The sequence below is a fragment of the Seriola lalandi genome, unplaced genomic scaffold (genome assembly GCF_002814215.2).
Source record: "Seriola lalandi dorsalis isolate HSWRI2012SDOR001 ecotype SW California unplaced genomic scaffold, Sedor1 jcf7180002054883, whole genome shotgun sequence".
NCBI classification, from domain to species: domain Eukaryota; kingdom Metazoa; phylum Chordata; class Actinopteri; order Carangiformes; family Carangidae; genus Seriola; species Seriola lalandi.
The window spans coordinates 421,837-446,692 of NW_019525658.1; the positions used below are offsets into that span (position 1 = coordinate 421,837).

The following is a 24,856-nucleotide window of genomic DNA, read 5'->3' on the forward strand; positions in this document are numbered from 1 at the left end:
TAATCTAATTATTATTGTTTATTTATTATCAACTGTTATTATTATTATTATTATTATCAACAATGAGCTAATGAATTTCCCCTAGGTTATAAATAAAGTATCTATCTATCTATCTATCTATCTATCTATCTATCTATCTATCTATCTATCTATCTATCTATCTATCTATCTATCTATCTATCTATCTATCTATCTATGTATCTATCATATTTGTGTATGTTCAACAGTCTGCAGATCTTTTTCATGTTTAGCAACTTAAACTACATCATCCACAAACAATAATATAATAATATGATCACAATCTGATTATTGACTTTAAATCACAACCAGTCTCCAACTTGAACAATCACACAGGTCGTTTTCTTCAACCCTCTGATTCGACCCTTAGCAGACCGCTATGGGTCGAAAATGGCCAGTACCACTTTACAACAAGACTATCCTTATAGAGGATTTATAAATGGTTTATAATTAGGTTATCAATTCAGTGTTTAAACTGATTAACTTTATAAATCATAAATGAACAATTATTTACACGTTATAACACAGTTTTCATACTTTGATGCAGTCTCACTATTTGGCAAGTTAATGCTTACTACTCTTTAACGTTTCATGCCACATAAAACTTTTCTGACCAATCACATGCTGACGCTAGTTAATTACTCGCAACTTAAACATGTGATGAAGCAGCAGGTACAAATGCTGATGATGAAGAAAACTAAGAGAGCTCAGTAACTCATGAGATATGAGGCTTATTAGGGCTCTAAGTCACTGCTGCCCTTTTTATCTAATGTGTTATAACAGCATTAGTGTTAACAAGCTAATTTATAAACTAGTTATAAACCACTCATAAATCCTTTATAAAGGTAATCTTATTGTGAAGTGGTACCAAACAACCTGTGTGGTTGTTCAGGTTGGAGGTCTGGCTGACTGTATGCAGCCTCACCAAGGTTGATCATCACCACCTGCTACTGGCTGATACTGAGGTGTGTCAGACAGAAGCACAGGTGGAAGATTTGGAGACAGGTAATATCAGACACTGAGGCCTCGGTCTACTTGCCAACGTTCTCTCCTTGGAAGGTGCTCAGACTGTTAAAGCAGCCCAGTAAAACAAAAGGGTTTTTTTGGTATTAAGAAGAAAACGGTCTGGCCCAGCGTCATCCTTCTACCTCCATGAGGAAGAACTCCTACTGTAGTGTTATCTGCCCTCAGCCGGACACCAGCAGTAAATCCAAATTAACTAGCAGCTCTCTGGGGGTCACCCAGGGGCTAGCTCATTCTGATTAATTAAAGACTGCAGAGGAGCATAGGAGAGAGGTGGGCTGAGAGCGAGCGAGAGAGAGAGAGAGAGAGAGAGAGAGAGAGAGAGAGAGAGAGAGAGAGAAGGATGTACAGAACGGGTGGAAGATATAAGAATAACAGAGCCAGTGTATGGAAAAGTGGGCAGCAAGGGGAGAGAGAGAGAGAGAGAGGAAGTGAGCACTTTGTGTTATCAGGGGAGGAATGCTGGAGGTCGATGTGGTATGACCTGTCGTTCAAAGAACACACACACACACACACGAAGGTGCATGAATACCCAGCCGCAGTTACACAGCACAAACTGCAGATGAGCAGATAAAAACATTACACACAGGTCTCTGTATTACTTCCAGTCTGCTGTTGCTGCAATAGTTTATGAGTTCATTTATGAGTTCATTTGCTCCTGATGTGAATTTAAGATTAATTTTTGACTAACATCTGAACTTTGACAGCCAAGCACACAAGGTTTTTCAGTCTTGTTTCTCTAAAATTAAAGCATTTCTATCTGTCACTGACCCCAACCTGACCTGCATGTCCTTGTTTCATCTCCTCTGGATTACTGTAACTATCCATGTTCTGCACACAGCTTCTAACTGGCACTACAATACTGATGAAAGCATTATAGCACTGGATGTTGTTTGTTTGATATGTGAGGAAATTAACTCTTACTTCAGACTTCTTCCTTAACGTATCTCAAACAAGTGGCTGCCCTGACAGATGTCCAGGAGTGGGAACTGCAGTCCAGGTGGACACAGGCATGTAAACTGGAAGATTGTACTCAAGTACAAGTAAAAGTACTTGTATGAAAATGTACTCAGATACAGGAACATGTCAGTTGAAATGTACTTGAGTGAGAATGTAATGCTGCTTCTTATGGAATTCACAGCAGAATAAAGCAGCAGTAAAGGTGGATATGTATAAACTACATATACTCCACAGCGGCTGAACTGACAAACACAGATGAAACGCTATGTTGCTAGGCAACACGGTAGTTGATGCTGTACAGTGTTTCAAACACCTGTCTGAACTTCTGTCTGCACCGCAGCGTCCTCCATAATTAGTCCACTCAGCCTCCGTCTCACTACACTCCTCAGTATTTTAGCATTTAGCGTTAGCAACACCCAGCATGCACCTGTTGGTCAGGCAACATGGCAGGTGTGTTTGATTTAGGACACTTGCCATGGTCGCCGGGCAGTGCATCCAATCATTGATCATCTGATTTCACTCTTTTCATTTGTCAACCGGAACTTCATCATGTGACTTTTGTTTTTACTCAATAGTGATTTTAAATTTAAATGTACTAGAAGTAGTAGTAAGACTAAAGTTACAGATTTTTAAAAAAACTCCAAAAAGTACACCACACACACAAAAACGACATTGTTATAGTGACGAGAGTAAATGTAATTCGTTACTTCTGCCCTTGGTCACTGTTGTTCTGGGGGGCACATTGTTTCACCTGCTACACAGCAGCTTCATGGGAAATGAAAGCCTCCCCCTTCAGATTCACCTCCACCCACACCAGTGGGAGTTTCTCACCACTCCGTCCACTGGAATACATACGCAGGCTGATGTACAGAGAATCGTGCTTCAGCCCAGACATTTAACCAAGAAAGGCGGCAGGACTGTATCATCTAACTATTAAGCCCAAACCACTCACGCTGTATTACACCACCTCTGAGTTCTGATTATAAACATGTCACAGGACATTTTAACTTTATTTGTACCAGTTATGTTTTGGATGATGGCTGATGACCTGAGTGCAGTTGACAGCAGTTACATGACATGACAACGACTTGGAAGATTCAGACTTCAATCTGCTAAGATGCTAAACTGCTAGTCAAGGTCAAGGTGACACTTGTTGGTGGAGGGGGAAGAGGGGGAGGAGCTAGTATCACTGCTAGCTAGAGGTAAAGATTGACCTGATTCAACACCGTCACTAAAACCTTTATTTCTCAGCCTCTGAAACAGATAGAGACATGAAATAAAACCATCAGAGACCTTAAACCTTTGGCTTTTATTGTGAATCATTACCTTAGTCCTAATATTCATCAAAATTAAAAAAGAAAAATAAATAAACGTTATAAAAGAGTTGAAGTGAACTGAGAATATTAACAAAGGTGCTTGTTCAAATTGCCTGAACACCAATATATATGTATGTATGTATATAAAAATAGTATTCTACAATTTTCCCTAGCAATGAACCAACACACATTTGAAACCTGAACCACATGCATGTATCCATTTTGGTATGATAATAGAGGGCATGATAGGCCAGACAGAGTTGAGTTCAGAGTGGAGATTTATTCTTTCAGGTTATCTACTACAAATAATACTCATATGTATCTTGTATATGTATCTCATTATTTTTCATTTTTTCCATTTCAGAATGCCACCAGAGAGATCATCTATAAACTGTGACTCTACACTCTGTGAACTATGACAAAATTTTGTTTTGTAAATAGATAAAGGAAGATTTGCAAATGAAGCCTTAATTTCATCTGTATATATGTTCTGATAATGTGAGTACAAATACAGAAATTTTTCTCCACTTAGGCCCAATGTTGTCCTAAAAACGGACTATAATTTAACAAATTCGATACCCTTTCATTTCTGCATCAGAGGCCTCCTACATCAACATCTGGAAGGTGAAAAAATGTTCTGCTTTTTTTTCTATGTCTGGGTTTTACAGGGTTAAACCTTTAGTTACAAGCTAAAGAATCTAGCAAGCAAATAAACCAAAATACTAACCCATTATTCAACAGTTTAAAACACGTTTATCCATAAACCTGATACAAACTACCACAGTTAGTCATCCAGTTATCCAACTGGCAGCAGATGATGTGAAAACAGCCTGTTCAAAATAGTGTAGTCCATAAACTAGCTACCATCTAAACGTTGACATGATCCTGAACATAACTTCGCCCTTAGTACATTTGACTTTTTCTCTCATTTTCCATGTGCTTTTCATGCTGTTTTCCAGGGCGCACCTACGGAGCGCTGGATATTACGCCGCTTTCTGATTCATTTAGCTGACCTGTGGCTGTGGCGTAACACAATGTAGGTGCGTAGGAAATGTAGTGCGGGGGTGCCCTGGTGGCTCACCTGGTAGAGCGTGTACCACGAAGGCTTAGTCCTAACCGCAGCGGCCTGGGTTCCTTTGCTGCATGTCATCCCCCCTCTCTCATCCTAACTTTCCTGTCTCTCTCTCACTGCAACTACCGGATTTAAGGCAAAAAAATGCCCCAATAAAACCTCAAGAAAAAAAAGAAGAAAGAAATGTAGTGCCAAAGCAAAATGCTGCTTTGGCGGGAAGATACCGCTGAATATATTCTACATGTCTGACTATGCATGACTACTTCACACAACCCCATGTCAGCCTGACTATCCCTTTAATATTTGACTATGAATAAATCATCATGTAGAACTTCCTTTCTTATGCTATATTTAAACCTACAGTGTTGTTTTGTTTCAGTCACTTGGGGGCAGCAGAGACAAGGTCAACAACAGCACTGACATATCACCTGTTAAAGTTTATGTTGTGAACTTATTGAACTTATATCAAGCTGCCATGCACTGTGTGTTGTGACACCTTTCTATCAGAAACAACATTAACCTTTTCATCAGTTTGTGCTACAGTAGCTCTTCTGTGGGCTCGGACAACACGGACTATCCTTCACTCCCCACGCATATCAATGAGCCTTGGGCGCCCACGACCCTGTCACCGGTTCACCACATGTCCTCCCTTATCTTTCCGGTTGTCCACTTTTGGTCGGTACTAACCACTGCAGACCGGGAACATCCAACAAGACCTGCAGCTCTGGAGATGCTCTGACTCAGTTGTCTAGACATCACAATTTGGCTCTTGTCAAAGTCGCTCAGATTCTTACACTTACCCATTCCAACATCAACTTCAGGACTGAATGTTCACTTGCTGCCTAATATATCCCACCACTGGCAGGTGCCATTGTAACGAGATAATCAGTGTCATTCACTTCACCTGTCAGTGGCCATAATGTTATGGCTCATCGATGGATACACATATACATACATATATGTATATACACACACACACACACACACAAACATATGTATCTATATATAAATACATACATACAAACATACATATATATATATATATATATATATACATATATGTCCTCTTATTGTGCCCCGGTGGCTCACCTGGTAGAGTGCATATCATAAAGGTTTAGTCCTAACTGCAGCGGCCACAGGTCGGAATCTGTGGCCTTCTGCTGCATATCATCCCTTCTCTCTATCAGAATAAAGGTGAAAAAAAAATCTGCCTTTTCTGCAGACGATGTGGATACATTAATCTTCCAGAATAAAAAAAAATAAACTCGAGAAAAGAGTAACTGTATCAATACTTTTCTATATCTATATCATTTAGTTGTTATTATTACTTATTTAACCTTCTGAAGCACTTTAAGTCGTGTAAGTAGATTGTAGCCAAACCCTTAATACCTCAATGAATTAGGTATGTTTTAAGAAATGTGCCTTTATGTGCATTTCTTGTTCAAGAAACAAGTCATCCTTAAATCCTGAAATTACGGAAAGTTTGCCACTGGATTACAAGTTTACAAGTTTACAATTACACGTTTATGTTTACAAGTAAAATTCAAAATTCATAAAGAAATGTAACGTTTTTCATGTCTTTTTTTTTCACTGTACTGAAAACAGACCAAACCGTGAATTCGAAACTGAAGTCAGTACCGAAATGTGAGTTTGATCGAAAATGGATTATATCTGCTTTAACATTTGCCATTTACTCAAGATACTGATCAGAACAACAATCACTGTGCATGTGTTAAACCGTAAACAGAAAAAAACAGAAAGGAAAGTATTAAATTTGAAAATGAAAATGAGGTTGTTTATTTACCTGGAAGGCATTGAGAGCAATGAAGACATAGGCGACCACGACAGACAGATGGACCAGGACTCCACATAGCCAGGTCAGACCCAGCACCGGCAGCAGGATGAGGACCGGACGGGTCACGGCCCTGCACGCACGCACGCACGCACGCACACACACACACACACACACACACACACACACACACACACACACACACACACACACACATACATGTATCATGAATGCACATACGTCTTTGCATGAATTGAAGACATATTCTGAAATACAGCGGCATGAGAAAGATGTCCAGTGACCAGTGAAAAAAAACTCCACATAGTTCTGTGGCACCATTTGATTCCCGAGTACTACACAGGAGTATAGGCAGACAGAAGGACCCAGCAAAGTGGAGTTTCAAGGTATTTTGATGACATTTTCTTCTCAAATATTTCCTCCTTGAATCCACATCAAACATCTCTGCACAGCTATAGATTTTACGCCTACCACAGTCATACTCCTGTTCCTTTGCAATCATCCTTTCAATGATCCTGGTGCTTATACGGCCAATAACCATTTCATGGGGCAAGGCAGAAAAGGTTGCCTTTGTTCAAACCACCATTGTTGTCACACTGCTGCACCTGGGTAGAGAGATTGAGTTTTCAGACTGCACTGTGTCTGCAAGGACAAAGCCAGCACTCAAAATAAAAGGGAAGAGAAGGCTCTTCCCTTTTATTTTTGAAAGTCGTTTTCCCTCTAATCTCCTGAATTCACATAACACTCTTGAGCTGGCACAGACATCTACTTTCAGACTGTTTGTGAGGGAATGAAGAGACGTGGTGAGAGGGGGAATGGCGTTGTGGAATTTTCATCAGACTAAGACAAAATGTGTGAAAAGAAATTCTGGATGGAAGAGAGCTGCTGCATGTTGGGTTGAAGGACTTTTTACCTGAATATGAAAAGAGACCCTCGCCTCTCCTCAGCCATAAGATATATTAGTAGCACCTACCATTTCTAGTGTACTGACCTGTGTATTAACCTTTGAAAGTGCGCATTAGCACCAACAGAAAAATGTCCCTAATACAGACATGTCTTCTAATCCATTTACCTGTAATCCTCACAATTGATACCGAGTACAACGTGAGGGAGGTGTAGATGACTTTATGCGGCGCAGGCTTCATCAGGATGAATCAGCTAATCACAGGAAGTCAGTCAGTGCACTAATGGGATGGTTAATCTAAATTTCTTACTTGCTTCCTGAGGTTTCTTGTTAAAGATGGTTTTGTATTTATTTGTCCAGGTTTTTGAGATTTCTGCTCCCCACCAAAATACAATGAGAGTGAATGGGCTTTCATTTGTACTTCAGCATCTCCTCCCAGAGTAATTGTTCCCACTGCTCTGGATGCTCCACTGACCTCATCGTCCATGGTTTGCATCGGGACTCTTTATTCAATAGAAAGTAGTTCCAAAGAAAAGCTCACAGCAAAGGTCTGTGCTCCGTTAAGGGGAATGTGCTCTCCGGCCGTTTGTTGAATAACGTCAGTGCATATTCATATGTTTTACCAGAAATCATCATCCTAGAAATCGGACAAGCTTGCATAAAGGTATACTGTAGCAGAATTACTAGAAATGTGTGTGTACTATCATCCTGTAACCATAGCAACGTAAACAGGCCTGACACATTGAAAGGGGAAATTATGTTTGCTGCTCACTCTCTGACTGGCTGTCATATGAATGTAAAGCTGGGGCACAGCAGCTGCAACAGGAAACAAGCTAGCTGTGTTCAAAGGAACGAGACTGTGATATTCTATATTTTCTAATTAACAAAAAATCAAACAATGAATGTTTTCTACTAACAAGTATTGTGTGTGTGCGTGTAGGTGTGTGTATCCAAAGCCTGATATGTCTTATTCCTCTGAGCCACAGAGCTCCTTTGTTCCCAAAGACCATTAAAGTGAGATGCACTGTGTCACTGGGCAACATGTTCCTTGATCAGTCCACTACTGAAAGTAGTCCCCACTACTGTAAGTCTTAAGCCAGGAACACACTGGATGTGTCGTGTGTGCGTAGCGCCTGCAAAGCGTTGTGGTTTTCACTTTCGGGTTTCAGTGCACACGTTTACGGGTTAGAGCAACACACTGGCTGCGTGATCTAGAGATTTGGCTTCTCGCCTGTTTTTCACGCGTGACGCATCCTACAGTAAAAACAGACAGAGAAAATACCTGAGGATGCCTCGTGACATCATACAAGCAACATCACTTAACTGACACCTACGCTATAGTTTCTATGTCTAGACTGAATCTGAATATGAAAGACATGAAAAAATATAAATATATTTTTCAACCATTTCATCAGCTGCATGTGGACAAAGATGCATTTTGGGGACATTTTCTGTCAAAAATAAATTGATTAATTTATAATGAAAAGAAACTCCTGCAAACTCTGTGTAGAGAGACAGAGCTGCGATCCATGTGAACACACACTCCGCAGCAGGTCTGTAATGTCAGCCGCCATGCTCACACCACACAGACACTGTGTTCCTAGCATTAGGATTCAGTGTCAGTTTTGAAAACCACCAAGGTGTAAAAAGTGTATATGACTTAAAACTAGATAAAAGTCAATGTTGAGCTCCTGGCAGGAAACCACAACACTGACACATGATCATAGACCTGGAAACTTTACTGACCTATGTGCAGATTGTTTCTGCGTCCAATGACAAGAAATTGGTTTTCAGTGTGCAGAACAACCTACAACTGTGTGGAAATTTTCAATCAGCCTCTCAACAGGTCATTAAGGTTGAACAATATGTCTGTCAGAAATGAAACAGCTTTGTTCTTCTCTTTTTTGAGGAAATCCACAAACAGTTTGTCTTGCTTGACGGTTTGAAGCTCAGTGCAAATGTCCCAAAATACTCCAGAGCTCTTCTTTTGCTGAGCCACGTGACGTTTTTGTGGAGTTGTGACTCATGAAAAGCTGACCTCGGGAATGTGTGCATCATTTGATGCTGCCCTCAAACAGCTGAGCAGTCTCTTAGTCCCAAAGCTATTGTTTTTCTTGATCATAAAATCCAACAGAATGAACCAATGGTGCATTGTCTGTTGATTCATCCACAGTCAGCTAGATGAACAGTGGTCATGAAGTTTGTGTTTGTCTCACTAGGACTCAAAGATGAACTGATTTAATTTTGGTGGTCAAAGGTCAAGATCACGGCGACCTCACATTCTTGTGAAAATATCAGTAACGCCCTGAGGGAACATCATCACTGTGACCTCACTAAACACGTTTTTAGACATGAATTCCTCCACTAATAATGACACAGCTTAACTCAAATGTCCGTGAAGATAAAATCAAGTGATGACGTTTTATATCAAAAAGGTCAAAGGTCAACTTCATAATGTTCATCATAATGTTCTGCAAAAACACTTCTGGTCATTCTTCAACACTGTAATTTAGGAAGGAGAGACTGTGACCATGTTTCCTGATACTCAGCTGGTTGCCGGAGGAAATAACCAGGTGGAGGTGGAGGTTTTTTTTTTAACCTGCTGCAATACTTTTTAAACTTCTGACAACAGTCTTGCTCACTGCAGTGATCAGCAGACGGCTGAATGATGACAAGAGCGATCTGGGTCATGTTGTGGTAGGTTTTTTTTGCGGTAGGGGGTGTTGTTTATAATTTAATTATATTGTTGTATTTTATGTTTCAGGTGTTTTTTTATAATGTAACTTTTTTTTAATAAAAAAAACGAAATAAAAACATATTATGAACTAGAATCACCTCTTCATGGTTGTTTCATCCACTACTCAAACAAATTTCGGGTTACATCACTGTTTATCCAGTCATATAAAATATTAAACATTTGTGTGAAATTGTGTCATAATTGCTGTGAAGTCTTGAGTAATGGCTGAAAAGTGTGTTATGAGGTCATACTGACCTTGACCTTTGCACCTTGACCACCAAAATCTAATCAGTTCATCCTTGAGTCCAAGTAAAATGTTTGTGCCAAATTTGAAGAAGTTCTGTCAAGGAGTTACCGAGTGATTGTGTCCACTAGGATGAGATGGATGGATAACCTGAAAATAATATTTTCATAAGATGGATTTTATTAATAATATCGATTTTCCATAAAAAGTACTAAATATACTAAAAATTAAAAAAATATTGCATATGGGACTGGGCTGAAAATTAAGCGAAATATAATCGAAATATCAATATGGGCAAGTGCGATCAAAATCAGAGGGGCTGGAGTTTTTTTTGACAAAGGTAAAAAGTGTCACATTGTTGGGTATTGTTAGCACCATCAGTGTTGTGGTGCTACAGAGACGCCCCAACCTGCAAATCATATTCTCCAGACCAAAAGGAACATGATTGTTTGGTACAAGACCAACAGCTTTTGGATTGTGGTCAAAATTGTTTTTGGAGGATTAAACTGTATTTTGGTCTAGATCTGGATCATGCAAATAAGAGAGAGTAGTGCATCCAAGAAATAACTAAAGCTCTTCTAAAGATGAGAGTTCAGCAGAAACAAAATGGTTTGAGACTGAAAGCCACAGATAAAAAACACTGAGAGGGACCAACAGTTTGTTGGTTCTTCTCTCAGAATCTGTCGACAGCTTTATCCTTTATCATACAAACAGCAATATTTCTGTAATATGTGGTGAAATAATTGATTAAGAAAATAACAGAACTAAGAACGAGCCCCTCAGCCAGTCAAAACCTTTAAAGTGAGGACTTGAACTTTACTGTTGTAAACTGAACACTGCTGGATGGATCCTACAACTCATTTTAAATATCAGAATTTACTGTATGTGCTGTACACTCACACAAACATAAACACACACACACACACACAAACACACACACAGTTCTGCCGGGACCAGGTGTTAAGCTGATAAGCCCTTACAACTCCCACAGCAGGACCGGAGCTAAACTCCCATTCTCTCACACAGTCTGTATTGACTATTGCTGGCTCGACCAAGACAGAATCAACAAGTGTGTATGTATGTGTGAGAGAGAGAGAGGGAGCGAGGGAGAGGGAGAGAGAGAGAGAGAGAGCGTGGGCTCACAAGAGAAAAAGGCTCATGAAAGAACGAGCATGAAAAGCAGGAGGAGAGAGAGAGAGAGAGAGAGAGAGAGAGAGAGAGGCAGAGAAGCCATTGTATCTCACCAGGTGAGGTCAAAGGTCTGCATCTTTGATGCTGAGCTTGGACTGAGCATCTTAGCACGGCGACGAGCACTGGAAACAGTCACCATGACAACCCGACACAGCACAACTGCATTGACCTGCAGGCAGAGGACAACAGCATCAACATGGCCTCCAGCAAACACGAGACGTGCCGCTGCAGATCCACTTAGCTTCCAGCTCACATGTAGAGGAGGGAAAGTTTAGCCTCCTGCTCAGGCTGCAGGAAATCAGTGTTCACTGACGTACGTTACTTCTTTTTTTAGTTGCTCCCTGCCTCTCTCTCCGAGGCAGGAGAAAATAAAATATAAAAGGGAAATGCAAAAGCTCATCTTCATCTAGAAGCTTGCTCCTCTGATTTTGTGATTTTGATTTTGGGGCAAGTCTGGAATCATGCCCCTCATTTATTCCTCCTACTGAAGTCCACTGCGTTTCTTTGTGGTGTTACTAAAATGTTAAGAGTTTCCTTCATGATAAAACATTTGTAAAGTCATTGTTAGATTTTCTTTCTTCTTCTTCTCTGCCTTTGGCTAGTTCACTGCCACAGCCAGTGGTGGATCAAAACACTGTCAGTGCTCGTGCAGGTGCAGCTGTTGGTGCTGGATTCAAACACAAAGGAGACCATGCTAATCTAAACATGGTTAAAGAATGCTTTGGGCTTTTAACAGAGTTCAAACTGTCACTGTATAAAATGAATGTTATCAAATTATGGTTATTATTGTCCCTTCTTTTGCCTTGACCTCCTTTAAATGTTTGAAAATAAACTAATTTAAAAGATTATAGTAAGTCATCACACACACACACACACACACACACACACACACACACACACACACACACACACACACACACACACACGCACACGCACACACACAGATTACATACCGCCAACACAAATACAACAGGTCCCACAAAGGCCCAGATGGTGTCGGTCTTCACGTTGAGCCAGCAGTGATCCTCTGCCTTGTACTCGTCCACTGATATTGCCAGTGTCACACCGACTATCAGAACAGGAAGTCCTGAAAAACAATCCAGAACCAGAAGATGAACTGTGGTGGGATGTTTAAGGATATTCATGGAGCGGTGACTGTATGAAACACAGTATTTAGTCTGTTGTGTTCTCTTGGTCTATTTAGTCTGAACGGGAACATTGAGCACAGAGAGCTGAGAGAACACCTGAGTGTCTGTGCTGTGGATTCACATTCTGTTCTCATCTCATTGTGTGACACACACTCATACATGGATTTGGGAACATGAACAGTAGCAGCTGCAGGAGGCTTTAACTGGGTTAAGGTTGCAGTATAGAATAACATCACTTCACATAATGTTATCATGAATAAATCATCATTATAACAGCTATAATATACTGGCAATAACTACAAGCAAGTCTAAGAGTGTAAAGCTCCACTAGCGGCCCCAAGAGGATTGGACGTTCATTACAAGAGGGTAAACATGCACAATCTGCCCTGCGGGCATTAGAAGACAGAACAAGAATTTTCAAAATGGAAATGTTCATCCTCTGGGGAGTGGATTCAGTTTGTTTCATGGTGTCTGCAAGTCTAATTTTAATAGCATCATTCTGTCAGGTTTATAATGTTTTAAATACATCTGGACAGAAGTTAAGATGCTTTGAACAAGAGCACAGACAGATAACAGACCAGCTTTAACATCCTGAGGACAGGAAAAAAGGAACAAAATCACCTTAAGTAAGTGGAGGAACAAAGAGGTTTATGGGAAATGTGGTCTTTGTTGGAACAATAAGACAAATTTTTGCCAAAAACATTGTTGAAAGTCAACATGATTGCATGGAAGACGAGTTGAAAACATTTGACTACAAGTTATCAAGTGTGGTTTCAATTTCTTTATATTTATATTTGTTTCTCTGCCTCTCTGCTGTTCAGCCTGGACTTCACTGATCATTGTGAACACTAACACCAACATATCACCACTGCAACTTTGACATGAAGTCATGAAAAAACCCTTTACACCCTAGAAATTAACATCCAACTGTGTTATCTTAACTGACAATATCATAACCATATTATAACCCAGCAGGCACCAACTGTCAAAATAATGTCAGGAAGACTTTGGACTCTAATGTTAGAAAGATGTTAAATTTTGGTTGGAAATGAAAAGCCTGTTGGCGCCAGAATTCAACGTTATAGTTGTGTGTACAACTGCATGTTAGTACGTGCCAGTCCTTCCTGTTTAACCGCTGGTCCTCCCAACGTTTAAAAACACATCAGCTCCACCCACAGGTTAGTGCAGCATGCAGCACGAAAAGTGAAAGTGAAGTTCCAGAATTTCCTCCACTGAAGAAGAAACATTTTCCTCTAAAAAAGGCCTCAGACAAAGACAGAAATGAAACCAGAGCACATTTGGATTGGACATTGGGACTACTGGTCAGCTGGTGAACCGTCAAAACATCTTTAATGTTTTTATTGGCTCTGTCATTGTCTTTACTAGCTCCATTAGTGTCTTTACTGGCTCAGTCATTGTCTTTAACAGCTCCATCTGTGTCTAGCTCCATAAGTGTCTTTACTGGCTCCATCAGTGTCTTTAACAGCTCTGTCAGTGTCTAGCTAGATTAGTATCTTTACTGGCTCTGTCAGTGTCTAGCTCCATTAGTGTCTTTACTGGCTCAGTCATTGTCTTTAACAGCTCCATCTGTGTCTAGCTCCATAAGTGTCTTTACTGGCTCCATCAGTGTCTTTAACAGCTCTGTCAGTGTCTAGCTAGATTAGTATCTTTACTGGCTCTGTCAGTGTCTTTACCGGCTGCATCAATGTCTTTATCTGCTTCGTAAGTGTCTTATCCGGCTCCGTCAGTGTCTTTACCAGCTCCGTCAGTGTCTTTCTCAGCTACATCGGTGTCTTTACCGGCTGCATCGGTGTCTTTAATGGCTGTGTCAGTGTCTTTACTGGCTCCGTCAGTGTCTTTATCAGCTCCATCAGTGTCATTCCTGTAACAACAGCCCCAGTGGATAAATCCAAGGCTGAACTTCTGTCCCAGTCTGACTGTGTTGTTGTTGGTGGCAGCTGTGTGTTTGCAGAGAACTGGCCTTCGTGTGACAGTATCTTAATATTTCTGTACTTAGATTTGGCTGCAGCATGTGAATCAGCACAGTTTCTATCGAAATTGTGGATCATGGATTACACTAATTAACTGGTGAGGATGCAGTGAATGTCACATCAGAAATATTAGTGGATATATCTACTCGAGTAAATAAATAAATAATTTATAAAATCAACTGTGTGTTAGGTTAGTTCTGAACAATGAGACCAGATTTTACATTGCTGATAAATAGTAAATAATTAACGTGATGTGACTGAAATAATCTCAGTGTTTCATGTGACAGTGTCTTCTTTTATTAATGGTTTGATTTCTGAGAAGGAATCACAGTGGAAATAAATATTTAGCTTTACTGTGTTTTTATTTGTTACAAGTTAATTGTACGGCAGGATTAATCTAATCTAATTTTATCTAATCTTATCTAATCATTTCCACTTTCAGTATAATTTACAACTGAGGTCATCATCTTTTGCTAAACACACATTAAGTGTAAATGCGAGATTATTGATGTGTCCTTCAACCACACTGCTTCAGCACTGGTACACTTTCTCCTCCTTTCTTTTTGACAGTCTACTAAAAACTTTTCTGCTATGTTTACTGTTGCTCTTTATCCTGATTTGACTGAAAGAAAATTGCAATGGTGAACATTTGTTGTTTTCATCTAAATGACACACCAACTGTATCTGATGTTAAAAAAAACAACCAAATAGATGCACAGTGTAAATTGTGACAACCCAGTTTGTTAAGCTGCATAAATCCAGTCACAACAGCTCCACTAAAGTTACATGTAGTAGGATTTATCTGATTTTGATAATTATAAATTAAACATACAAGAAGAAAACACTGTTTCCTGAATGTTTTGCATTAAAGCAAATTTGGTATATATATACTTTTATACCATATAGCGCTTTCCTTACTCAGAGTACTTTACAATACTTGCCACATTCACCTATTCACTAACACATCCATACATCACAGTCACACACTGATGGAACAGCAGTCAGGGGCAAAGTGAGGTTCAGTATCTTGCCCAAGGACACTTCGACAAGCGGACTGGAGGAGCTGGGGACTGAACTACTTACCTTCTAATTAGTGGATGACTCGCTCTACCTTCTGACCCACAGCCGTCCCATTTGTAATATGTTTCAAATTAAAGCTGATATCAAGATCAATTATCACATTATCATGAGGTAAAAACACCAGGGTGTCAGATGTGTGATGATATGAAGTACGAACCATGATGTAAAATAAAAATCTTGTCTTCACTATAGAAATAAAAGAATAACAGGAAGCTGTAGGTTTAGAATCAAACATTTACATGCGCCTCTGCTGCTGGACAAGGCGACAGTCAGTGTTGAATCTATCTCGTCTTCAGGATTCATGCAGTTTAACCAGGTCATAAATCAGTCAGTTTACCCCAGCCGATGACGTAGTAGAGCTTCATCCTGCGGTCCTCACTGATGTTGACGGACACGACTTTGCTCCAGAGCAGCAGGCCCTCCACCAGCATCCAGGAGAAGGATGCCATGAAGAAGAGGTGGAGCAGTGCCGTCACCATGAAGCATGCTGCCTGCAGGTTTGGAAATATCTTATAAGCTTAGCGAGTACCTGCGAGCATCCAATCAGCCAATCTAGTGGCAGCAGTGCAGTGGATAAAATTATGTATCAACAGTCCAGGCTGGTGGTGGGGGTGTAATGGTGTATACATGAAAAAAATATTGGTTTGGACCTTCAGTAAAACTATTTGGTTAATGGCTCACCAAGCCTTATTTTCTCATTGATCTTCTTTTGCTGACTGAAAAGTTCCTACACAACACACCATTTGTCCTTTTCTCTTTCAAAATCCCAAACAGATTGACAGTTTGAATTCAAAAATTACAGTCGATAATTTCAATACGGTGTTTGAAGTAGTTTTCCTTTCTGTCCAGCAGAAGTTGAGCTTAAATTTGCATACCCTATTTACATATTAAAGATCGGCAGTATTTATTATTAACTAAGCTAATCAAATTAGGAGGACATTATCAAGCTAAGCAAAACCAACCCCATGACAGTGATGGGGTTGTTTTCTTATGTTAGTATTGAATTTTTAAAAAATATTGTAAGAACAAAGCAATAAGTTGAAAGCAAACATCAACCTCCGAGACTGAAAAATGAAGCCAAAACAGAAAAACCAATAGCTGCAATTCTTCTAATGACCACTAGAGTCTGGCTCTAGGTGTGAGTATTGTATAATAACCTTCCAGCCATGATCCAGGCTGAATTAGACTGTGGTCTGGCAAGGCCTCTGCATTCAGAGAAATGTATTATTATTATTATTATTATTAATTTGTGAATTATGCACTTACACACTTGAAATGCACAAATATGTCGTATGTGAAATTTCACCTCGTTGACAGATGCCCAATCACTGCACATCAACAGCAGCTCAGCGGTTCCCAGAGAAACGATCAGGTTCTTGTGGACTGTGGTCCGGTCTGATTTAGGGACACTGCACAATTAAAGACACACACACGCATAAATGAATGTAAGCACACAGCACGAGTATCTGAGTGAGGATCTGACAGTTTTTCAAAAATGTTTCACAAATGCAGAGCTGTTCACATATCTACAGAGCACAATGTTCTGGGTTTTTTTCCCATTTATTGAAGTGAATCTGGCAGTTTTATGAAATGCTTTTCACCCTCAGCGCTTTACAGAGTGCACTCTGTGACGTTTGTGACTCACCCCACAGCAATGAAGAGGATGAAGGTGAAGAGGAGGCCACACAGAGACACTCCACAGCCGATGAACGTCAGCACCTGCAGAGCGTTTTCGTTCTCTGGGCTCCTCTGACACACACACACACACACACACACACACACAGCGTGAGCTGTAAATAGCAGCACATGCTGTAGATGAAAGCCTACACAAAACACACTGTGATAATTTGAGAGAGGAATGTTACCTGGGCTTTGTAAACCTGCAGCAGCAATGCAAAATTGGTGGTGTGGTTGCAGTGGCACACAGTGTATCCATATTCTTTGGACACCACCTCACAGCCTCTGGTATTCCACCACCCACCAGCCTCCGGACTAGGTAGACACAAACAGTGCATACTTACATATCTACATACACCAGGAACGCCAAGAATGAAAATATTTTCCTATCTAAAACTTTTGCAGCATTTAATCAAATTTTTACATTGAGGCAGGTGAGATAACTGTTGCATTAGCTACAGAGAAATCTGAGACCTCCACATCGGCTGTGCTTTTTCAAAAATACTCATTGGTACGTACGTGAGATCAAAATCCCAGAAGGCACACACTGGATCATACACAGCACCGGTGGGATTCTGCAGTAAATACAGAATACATAATGAGTATTCATTAAATATCTATATAAAGAAATAAAAGGTGGAGATGACAATAGGAATTTCAGAGAGCTAACCTGTACTCTGTGCTGGAGCTGGAAACTAACTGCCGTGCTAACTGGCTGGTCATCTCCCAGTGCGGTGGAGGATATGACTGAGGAGCCCAGGACGGTGCCCAGATACCTGGTTATATACACATTCATTTCTATTATAAGAGACACAAGGAGCGAGCTGCAGACATACATGAAGACTATGTAGAATATGCTTTACACTAAGAAGGCATTTTCTTACCACAATGACAGAAGTAAGTGTTGCATTACCTGAAGTAGGGCTGGTCGATATCGATTATATCACGATATAAACCAAATCACTATTTCTGTCAAGCTTAAAGGTTCATTTTTACTCCTAAGTGAGATGTGAAGATATCATAAGGATCATTTTGGTTTTAAATATAATTTTTTTCTCTCAGAAGTTGAACATGACAAATACGCTGAAGAACATTATACAACTGTATTTAAAATAAATAAAATAGGTATATATTATAAACTAAAATCTTAGCTCTGACCATCAAAAGCTTCGTCCGGGACTGTAAAGTCTTGCATTGCGCGTGCTCTAAGGATGGCACTGCCTCAGATGATATAAAAGATTAGTGGTATTAACTGTCTTGGCGGGAACATGCTTTTGACACAGTTTGCAGTGCACGCTACTCTGCTTCTTATCGGACTTTAATTAGCCAAAGTATCTCCACACTACCTCATTCCTCTGACCCTTCTTTTCAACAATGTCCTCGTCTTTTGAGCCTTGGCTGTATGTGTTGTGGTGTCTTCTTTTTTATTTCGTTTTTATTAACATTTTCTGCCGTCATTTTCTCTTTCATCTCTCTCCCGCTCCTGACACACAGGCGGGAACGGCTGCAGTAGCCCAAACATTACCAGCTGCTTCTCCTGCTCTGTCCTGTGTGCGTCAACCAAACCTGACGTGACCAGCCACATGATTGCTTCGGCGCAATGCTATTGTCATTATCATTGGCTGTTTGTATTTTCTGTCGAAACATGGATGAAGGAGTTCTATCGACGTTGTATCGACCACGTTTTATATTTCTATCGAGGAAAAGCTATTTTTGCGATAATTATCTTTATCATTTTATCGCCCCGCCCTGACCTGAAGGTTTTTTTTAATATCTTCCTAAAAACAATCCTTTGATTTGTTTCAATTTAGCACACGTGGTATTTTCTATTCTAATTCTAAGTCTTACATATGACATTTTATATTTTAGCTTAAGTGGATAGATGTGAATGTTTGCTAACATGTTTGCAAAAAGGCAGTTTCAAACTCACGTAAAGCACGTTACTCAATATAAGATAATAATTAAGATAATATGAAGTCAGATGTGTTATGTAGGTTAATATCTTATTCTAAAAGCTAAAATAGATTCCAAAGGTTCGACCCCATTATGTCCATAAGACTGCAAACCAATACAACAAGATATAACTGATAGTATACTTTCTCATTTCGGTGGATGTTTTCACATGATGTGCCCTTAGAGTGCTTGTGCTACAATGCTAGACTAGGCTAACTATAGCTTACATAGCTTTCATGTAGCTTTATGTTAAGGTTCCAACTAATGACTGAAATCCAATTTATTTCCAAAAGGGTCTTTTTAGATTTTTAGATTAGGGTTGTGAAATCTCTGCCATAATAACCACAAATTTAGTTGTTGAATTATTCACTTGTTTAAGCTTGACCTACATTTCATTTTCAATCAATGACAGTGAGGCAGCGTGATTCCTATTTTCGCGTAATTCACCAATGTGTTTTTTCCCCAATTCAATTATATTGCGGAATATTTGTGATACAATTACCTTACAATAAAGCTAAAATTCCACAAAAAACAACACTTTAAATGCCAAATTTATTTTCCTCTTGAGAGAAGGTAGCTTAGCCACTAAAACAGTTAGCATTATTCTGGGGAAAAACCATGAGCCACTGTGGGAGCAGACATATCGCCTTGTCAAACAGGTGGAGTAATAAATTAGCTAGCTATTAATAGTTTCATGACATTTATCCTAGCTCATCAGCATCTTCTTTTGGCACTCTCAGAAAGTCCTAGTCCTGTCACATGTGCTGTCTGATCCTGGACAACAACAACAATGTGGGGGTAGATTTGGTGGTGGCCAAGAGAGTCAGGCACACTGAAGTTTAACTTCATCAATTTGACAACATAACTGAACAGATGACAATGAATTCTCTCCAGGGGACACAAAAAAGTGATGAGCTCAGCTGGGATGCAGCAAAGATGCTCTTTGTGGTTTTGAAGTGATTTGTCAGTTGCATTTTGTAAAATTAGCTAAAACTTCCTTGAATTGGCAGGCTAATGAATAAGCCAAAGGCTAAAGCTAGGTTAACAGCAGATGTCCACAATACTGATGAGAAGATCAGAGTGTTTGTCTATTTGGTTGTTTTGTGTGTTTGCAGCACGTTATCAAATTCATGAAGATGTTTTCTTCATTTCTTTATGTTTTGTCTATGTGTAAATGTGTGCAGGCATAATTATCACTTTAGTGGATTAACCCACTTTTCAACATGGAAATATTCAGTCAGTCACCCGAGTCCACGAGTCATTCGCTGACTATTCTGCAATATCTGATCTAAGAAATATCCCATAATGTGAAAAGTGAGAGTACCACAGAGAATGAAAAAAAGCATCCATTTACCTCTGGCTGCCGTCTGTGACGGTGGGAACCATAGTGATGTTCTCCTCAGGACTGAAAAGAGGCCGCAGAGAGCCATACCACGTGTTGACCAACGTGAGCTTCTGGAAGCCTGAACATTCACCACAACAGATAGATGGAGCTTTCTTCAGCTTGCACCAGACAGTTTAACAAAACAGTACCAAGGGAAATGTAGTTCATTTAGGATCATGCATTGTTTAAGATGAATAGTTGTTGCAAAACCCAACAATGCGCCTCCATCTCCACTTCACTGTGAGACCTTGGGAGTGTAAGTAGGTGAATGCATGCTACATTCACATGTCTGTTGTTGGTACATTGTCAACTGCATTCATTGGCAAGACTTAGGTTAATAAAATGGTGTTCTCTCTCCAAACACTCGGCACTGTGATAGATAAGTCTGAATAAGTGTCTGCTGTAAGTGGAGGAAGATGATTGCGTCTTGCAGCATTTTCCTACCGTTGTTATGGAGATCCTGTATCTTCTGATGTGGGACTGAAATACAGTCTAGGTTGGTGTGTTTCTCTGTGTCAGGCCCACAGAAGCTCAGTCCTCTGGATCCTTCCTGCAGCATGTGCTGCTGTACCTCCACTTCTTCAAAAGGAACAGCAGCAAAGAGATTTACTCAGTTACTGTTCAATTTTTCTGCATAAAGTTCCTTGAATACACCGTGTGTAACTTCCGCCTCTAGGAGTCTCTCAATCAAAACAATATCAAAAGACGGCGTTGGGTGACGTCATGAAATAGGGTGGGATCATGGGAGTTGCTGTCTTCATCACCATTACTGGAAGCTCCTCCCAGTTTGGATTCCTTCAGTGTCAGTGGTTTAAGACACCAAATAGACCCAATGATTCTAACCGTTAAAAACACTGAATAAAGCAGTTTTGCATTACAAGTCAGGCTGCAATGTGCAAAATTAGTGGTAAATTATTGGATAAAGTTAAAAGGCTTTGGAACTATCTATCAATCTCTGCTAGTGGAGTTCTGGGAGTTTGAAAAGGGTGGCAGTAGGAACTGGGATTTAGTGGTATAAAGGTGGGGCCCTGTGGATGCTGGCCACCTGTCCCTCAATGGCTGTGGACAGAGACTGATGCAGAGTTGTCAATAAAAGAATTAATACAGAAAGGTGAAATAGGAACGCCTTAGGAAAAGGCTGAATCACTCTATGAATATTTATACTCATGGCTCAAGAGATTCTGAAAGCAGAGGAGTGGGATTAGGCATATACGTACCCCATAATATACATACATTACAGCTGTTAGGGTAGAGGGTTGCCTGAAGGGATATCAATACTCTACAGTATTAGTTGATTTATTGTGGGAACTGTGGTGAGTGAAGAAGGTGGTTTTGGGGGTTGCCAGCACATGTTGAGGGTGATGAGGTGGGTGATAGGGCAAATTTAGGCAGGCATGTGCCAATTGGCAAGATGGAGTGTTGCAGTGTCATCAGTCAGAGACTGAATCATCAATGGCAGCAAGAGTGGGATGAGGACAACAGAGGGAGAAAAGTATACAACATCCAACCATCAGTTAAACCTGGCAACGAAGTGAACATTCGTAACCAAGCAGAGATCAAGTTGACAAGACTAAGGCTGGGACGATGTGGACTACCAAATTAGTTGATGCAAGTGGGGAATCACAGAGGTGGCAAATGTGAAAAACTGTGGAGACCTGGAGTCTATACAACACATCCTGGTACATTGCCCACTAAGGGGAGGGTTTAATTAGTGGAATTGCTGGTAATTTAAAAAAAATGGAAAAATTGAAATTTACATGTAAGCTTAGACAGAGTTATGCTAGTAGTTTCCCCCCTACTTGTAGGCTTTGTGCTAAGCTAGGCTATATTTTCACTGTGTATTCTCACACTGAACCAGCTACTCAGGCTCTAACCTATGATGGATGTTTACAACAGACAGTTTGAGTAACAGTTTTCCTGTTAACCTTCATTTTTCTCTTCTTGTGGTTTGTTCAGAGCCTGACTTCCTGTCCCATATGAACCTATTTTTAACCATGTCTCCACATTTAGGTTTATCAGAAACAACAGAACTGATGGAGCTAAAATAAATCCCAACTTGTATTAAAACATATATTTATTTTACAATCCCTGAAAATGTGTTTCAATTGAAATATTTTTCAACAGCCTTAAATATGAACAACTATAGCTAAATCATTAGTTACTATATATTAAGTTTCCAGCTGAGCTCCACCCACTACAAACTGGTGAGAGAAGCACAGACAGAAATCTCTGTCTGATCGACCTTGATGTACATTTCCTCACCTAACCCTATGTAAGATGGAAAACAAGTGTATTCAACAAAGCATCACATTATCCCAGGTCTGTCCATTTAGAGGCTCCATATTTTCCTCTTCCTCTGTGTTTTATTTGAAGTGTTGATCCATAATAGGATATATTTGTCGTTTTAAGAACCAAAAACCATCTCAATGTAGTTATACATCTCCTCTCTCAGGCTTCTCTCTGGAGTTCTAGTAACAACAGGTCGGTGAGAAGAGAGGCTCATGGCCTCCTCTCTTCTGATTGGCTGACTGTTTTCTGAGTGATCCAATAGAAATATAGCAGATTTCAGGTAAAACACACAAAGAAACCAAATCCTGCAAGGTTGGATGGGGGGTCCAGGTGGGCGGGGCTTGGTGTCTGCTTTGTTGTGACATCACAAAGTCCCAGAAGTCATGACGGCTTGTTTTAAGAACAGGCTGTGTGCATTTCTCTGTGGACTGAGGCTTTGATACTTTCACAGTATTAATATAGAACCTAGACCTGCTTTATAATCAAACGACACATGGACATCTACCTTTAGACTTGATGGACCTTCTACAGCTGTTTTCATTTGGCAGCTTTTTCATATTGAGGTAGTTTCCACTTGTTAATTAGCAGCCGTTATGATTAAGAATAGAAACTGATGCAATATTTTAAAACTGTCAGGACTGCATCATTTTGTAAAACCCGTGGAAATATTACATGTGTGTTCATGTCTGTCTAGGCAATTTTATTTGTATAGCACATCATCACACAAAGAGGTCATTCAATGGGCTTAACAGAAATAAAAGACACATAAAAATAGAAGTAAAAAGCATAATAAGAAACCTGTATAAAAACAGTATAAAAACAGATTATAAACTAGATTATATCTCATTAAAGTGCAAAGATTAAAAGATTAAAAGTCACTTATGGGCAGATTTGATCTCCATTGGAAGCTGCTTATAGCCGCTGGCAGCATGTTTAGTTTTAACTTAGGTTTGAAACCATGGTTGTGAGGACATTTCGGCTGGTCCTCACTTCAACTTCAAAGGGCTGTTTTAAAGTTAAGGGTAGGGTTAGGGAATGCATTATGTCAGAGTGTCATCACTACTAATGTAAGACAAGCGTGTGGGTGTGTATGTGTGACTCACTGATATTGGGGCTGTGAATAGTCAGGTGATCAGTCTCTGCCATCAGGCGAGGGCTCAGGCTGGTCACCATCCGGTCAATGCTCTTGACCACGTCCATGGGGCCATTCACCACCTGAAACACCCAGATTGGCAGCAGCACTCACCCACTCTGCGCTGCTCAGCATGGCTGTCAAAGCTAAAGAGGTACATTTCAAAATGACCATTCATATGCTGCACAATGACAGAACGCTTTCAGTGCCGTAAACTGTTTGCCAGAGTCCATGCTCAGTTTGGCTGAAGTGGGAGATAGGCCTATAATGCGTGGTACAATCATGGGATTTGCCATTGTTTGTTCTGAAATTCCTCGTTCTGAATTCAATATGCCCATCTAAGAGCTGAGCCTTAGAGACAGAGCTGGGAGTAGAGCGAGGTAGGTTTGTGGATGAGTATGGCCACAGTTTGTCAGAGTGCTGCTCATCCATTGAGTCTGGGCTGAGGTGGCCTTGGAGCTCTGAGAGGCCTGGGGGTGGGGTAGGGTGGGGGTGGGGTGATGGTGGGTGTACTCTACTACAAGGCACAACTCCATACAGAGCCACTCTACACACATCAATAGTGCAGAGGCAGAGGTGACAAAACGTATACAGATTTGGTTCTATGGTTTGGGGAGAACGCAAAGTCCCAGCAGTTACTGGATCAGAGATGGTTCTGTTCAGAAACTCACAATGTGAAAAAGAATTAATCTACATCTTAATCAAGAGGTAGGAACCATGTTCTTAGCTCTGCTCTACAGTTCTTATGGAACGCCATCATTCCGGTTCTGATGATGAGCTCTTATAATACATTACCTATAGAAGCACACTGCCCTCTAGTGCTTGAGAACTGGAATAGCAGCACTCTATCTATCTATCTATCTATCTATCTATCTATCTATCTATCTATCTATCTATCTATCTATCTATCTATCTATCTATCTATCT

The 24,856-nt window shown here is 40.2% G+C and overlaps 1 protein-coding gene across 1 annotated transcript in view; it reads right to left on the reverse strand.

The window, feature by feature from the left end:
* The window catches only part of adgrd2 (adhesion G protein-coupled receptor D2), a 43,431-nt gene that overhangs the window by 12,132 nt on the left and 6,443 nt on the right, over positions 1-24,856 (reverse strand). The window contains exons 8-19 of the mRNA XM_023397529.2: positions 23,901-24,012; positions 20,953-21,087; positions 20,479-20,587; positions 17,842-17,947; positions 17,691-17,746; positions 17,360-17,486; positions 17,140-17,243; positions 16,801-16,903; positions 15,832-15,985; positions 12,229-12,362; positions 11,329-11,444; positions 6,194-6,314 (exon numbers count right to left, since the gene is read on the reverse strand). Of these exons, the coding sequence (XP_023253297.1) occupies positions 6,194-6,314; positions 11,329-11,444; positions 12,229-12,362; positions 15,832-15,985; positions 16,801-16,903; positions 17,140-17,243; positions 17,360-17,486; positions 17,691-17,746; positions 17,842-17,947; positions 20,479-20,587; positions 20,953-21,087; positions 23,901-24,012 (1,377 nt within the window). The remainder of the gene's footprint in view (positions 1-6,193; positions 6,315-11,328; positions 11,445-12,228; positions 12,363-15,831; positions 15,986-16,800; positions 16,904-17,139; positions 17,244-17,359; positions 17,487-17,690; positions 17,747-17,841; positions 17,948-20,478; positions 20,588-20,952; positions 21,088-23,900; positions 24,013-24,856) is intronic.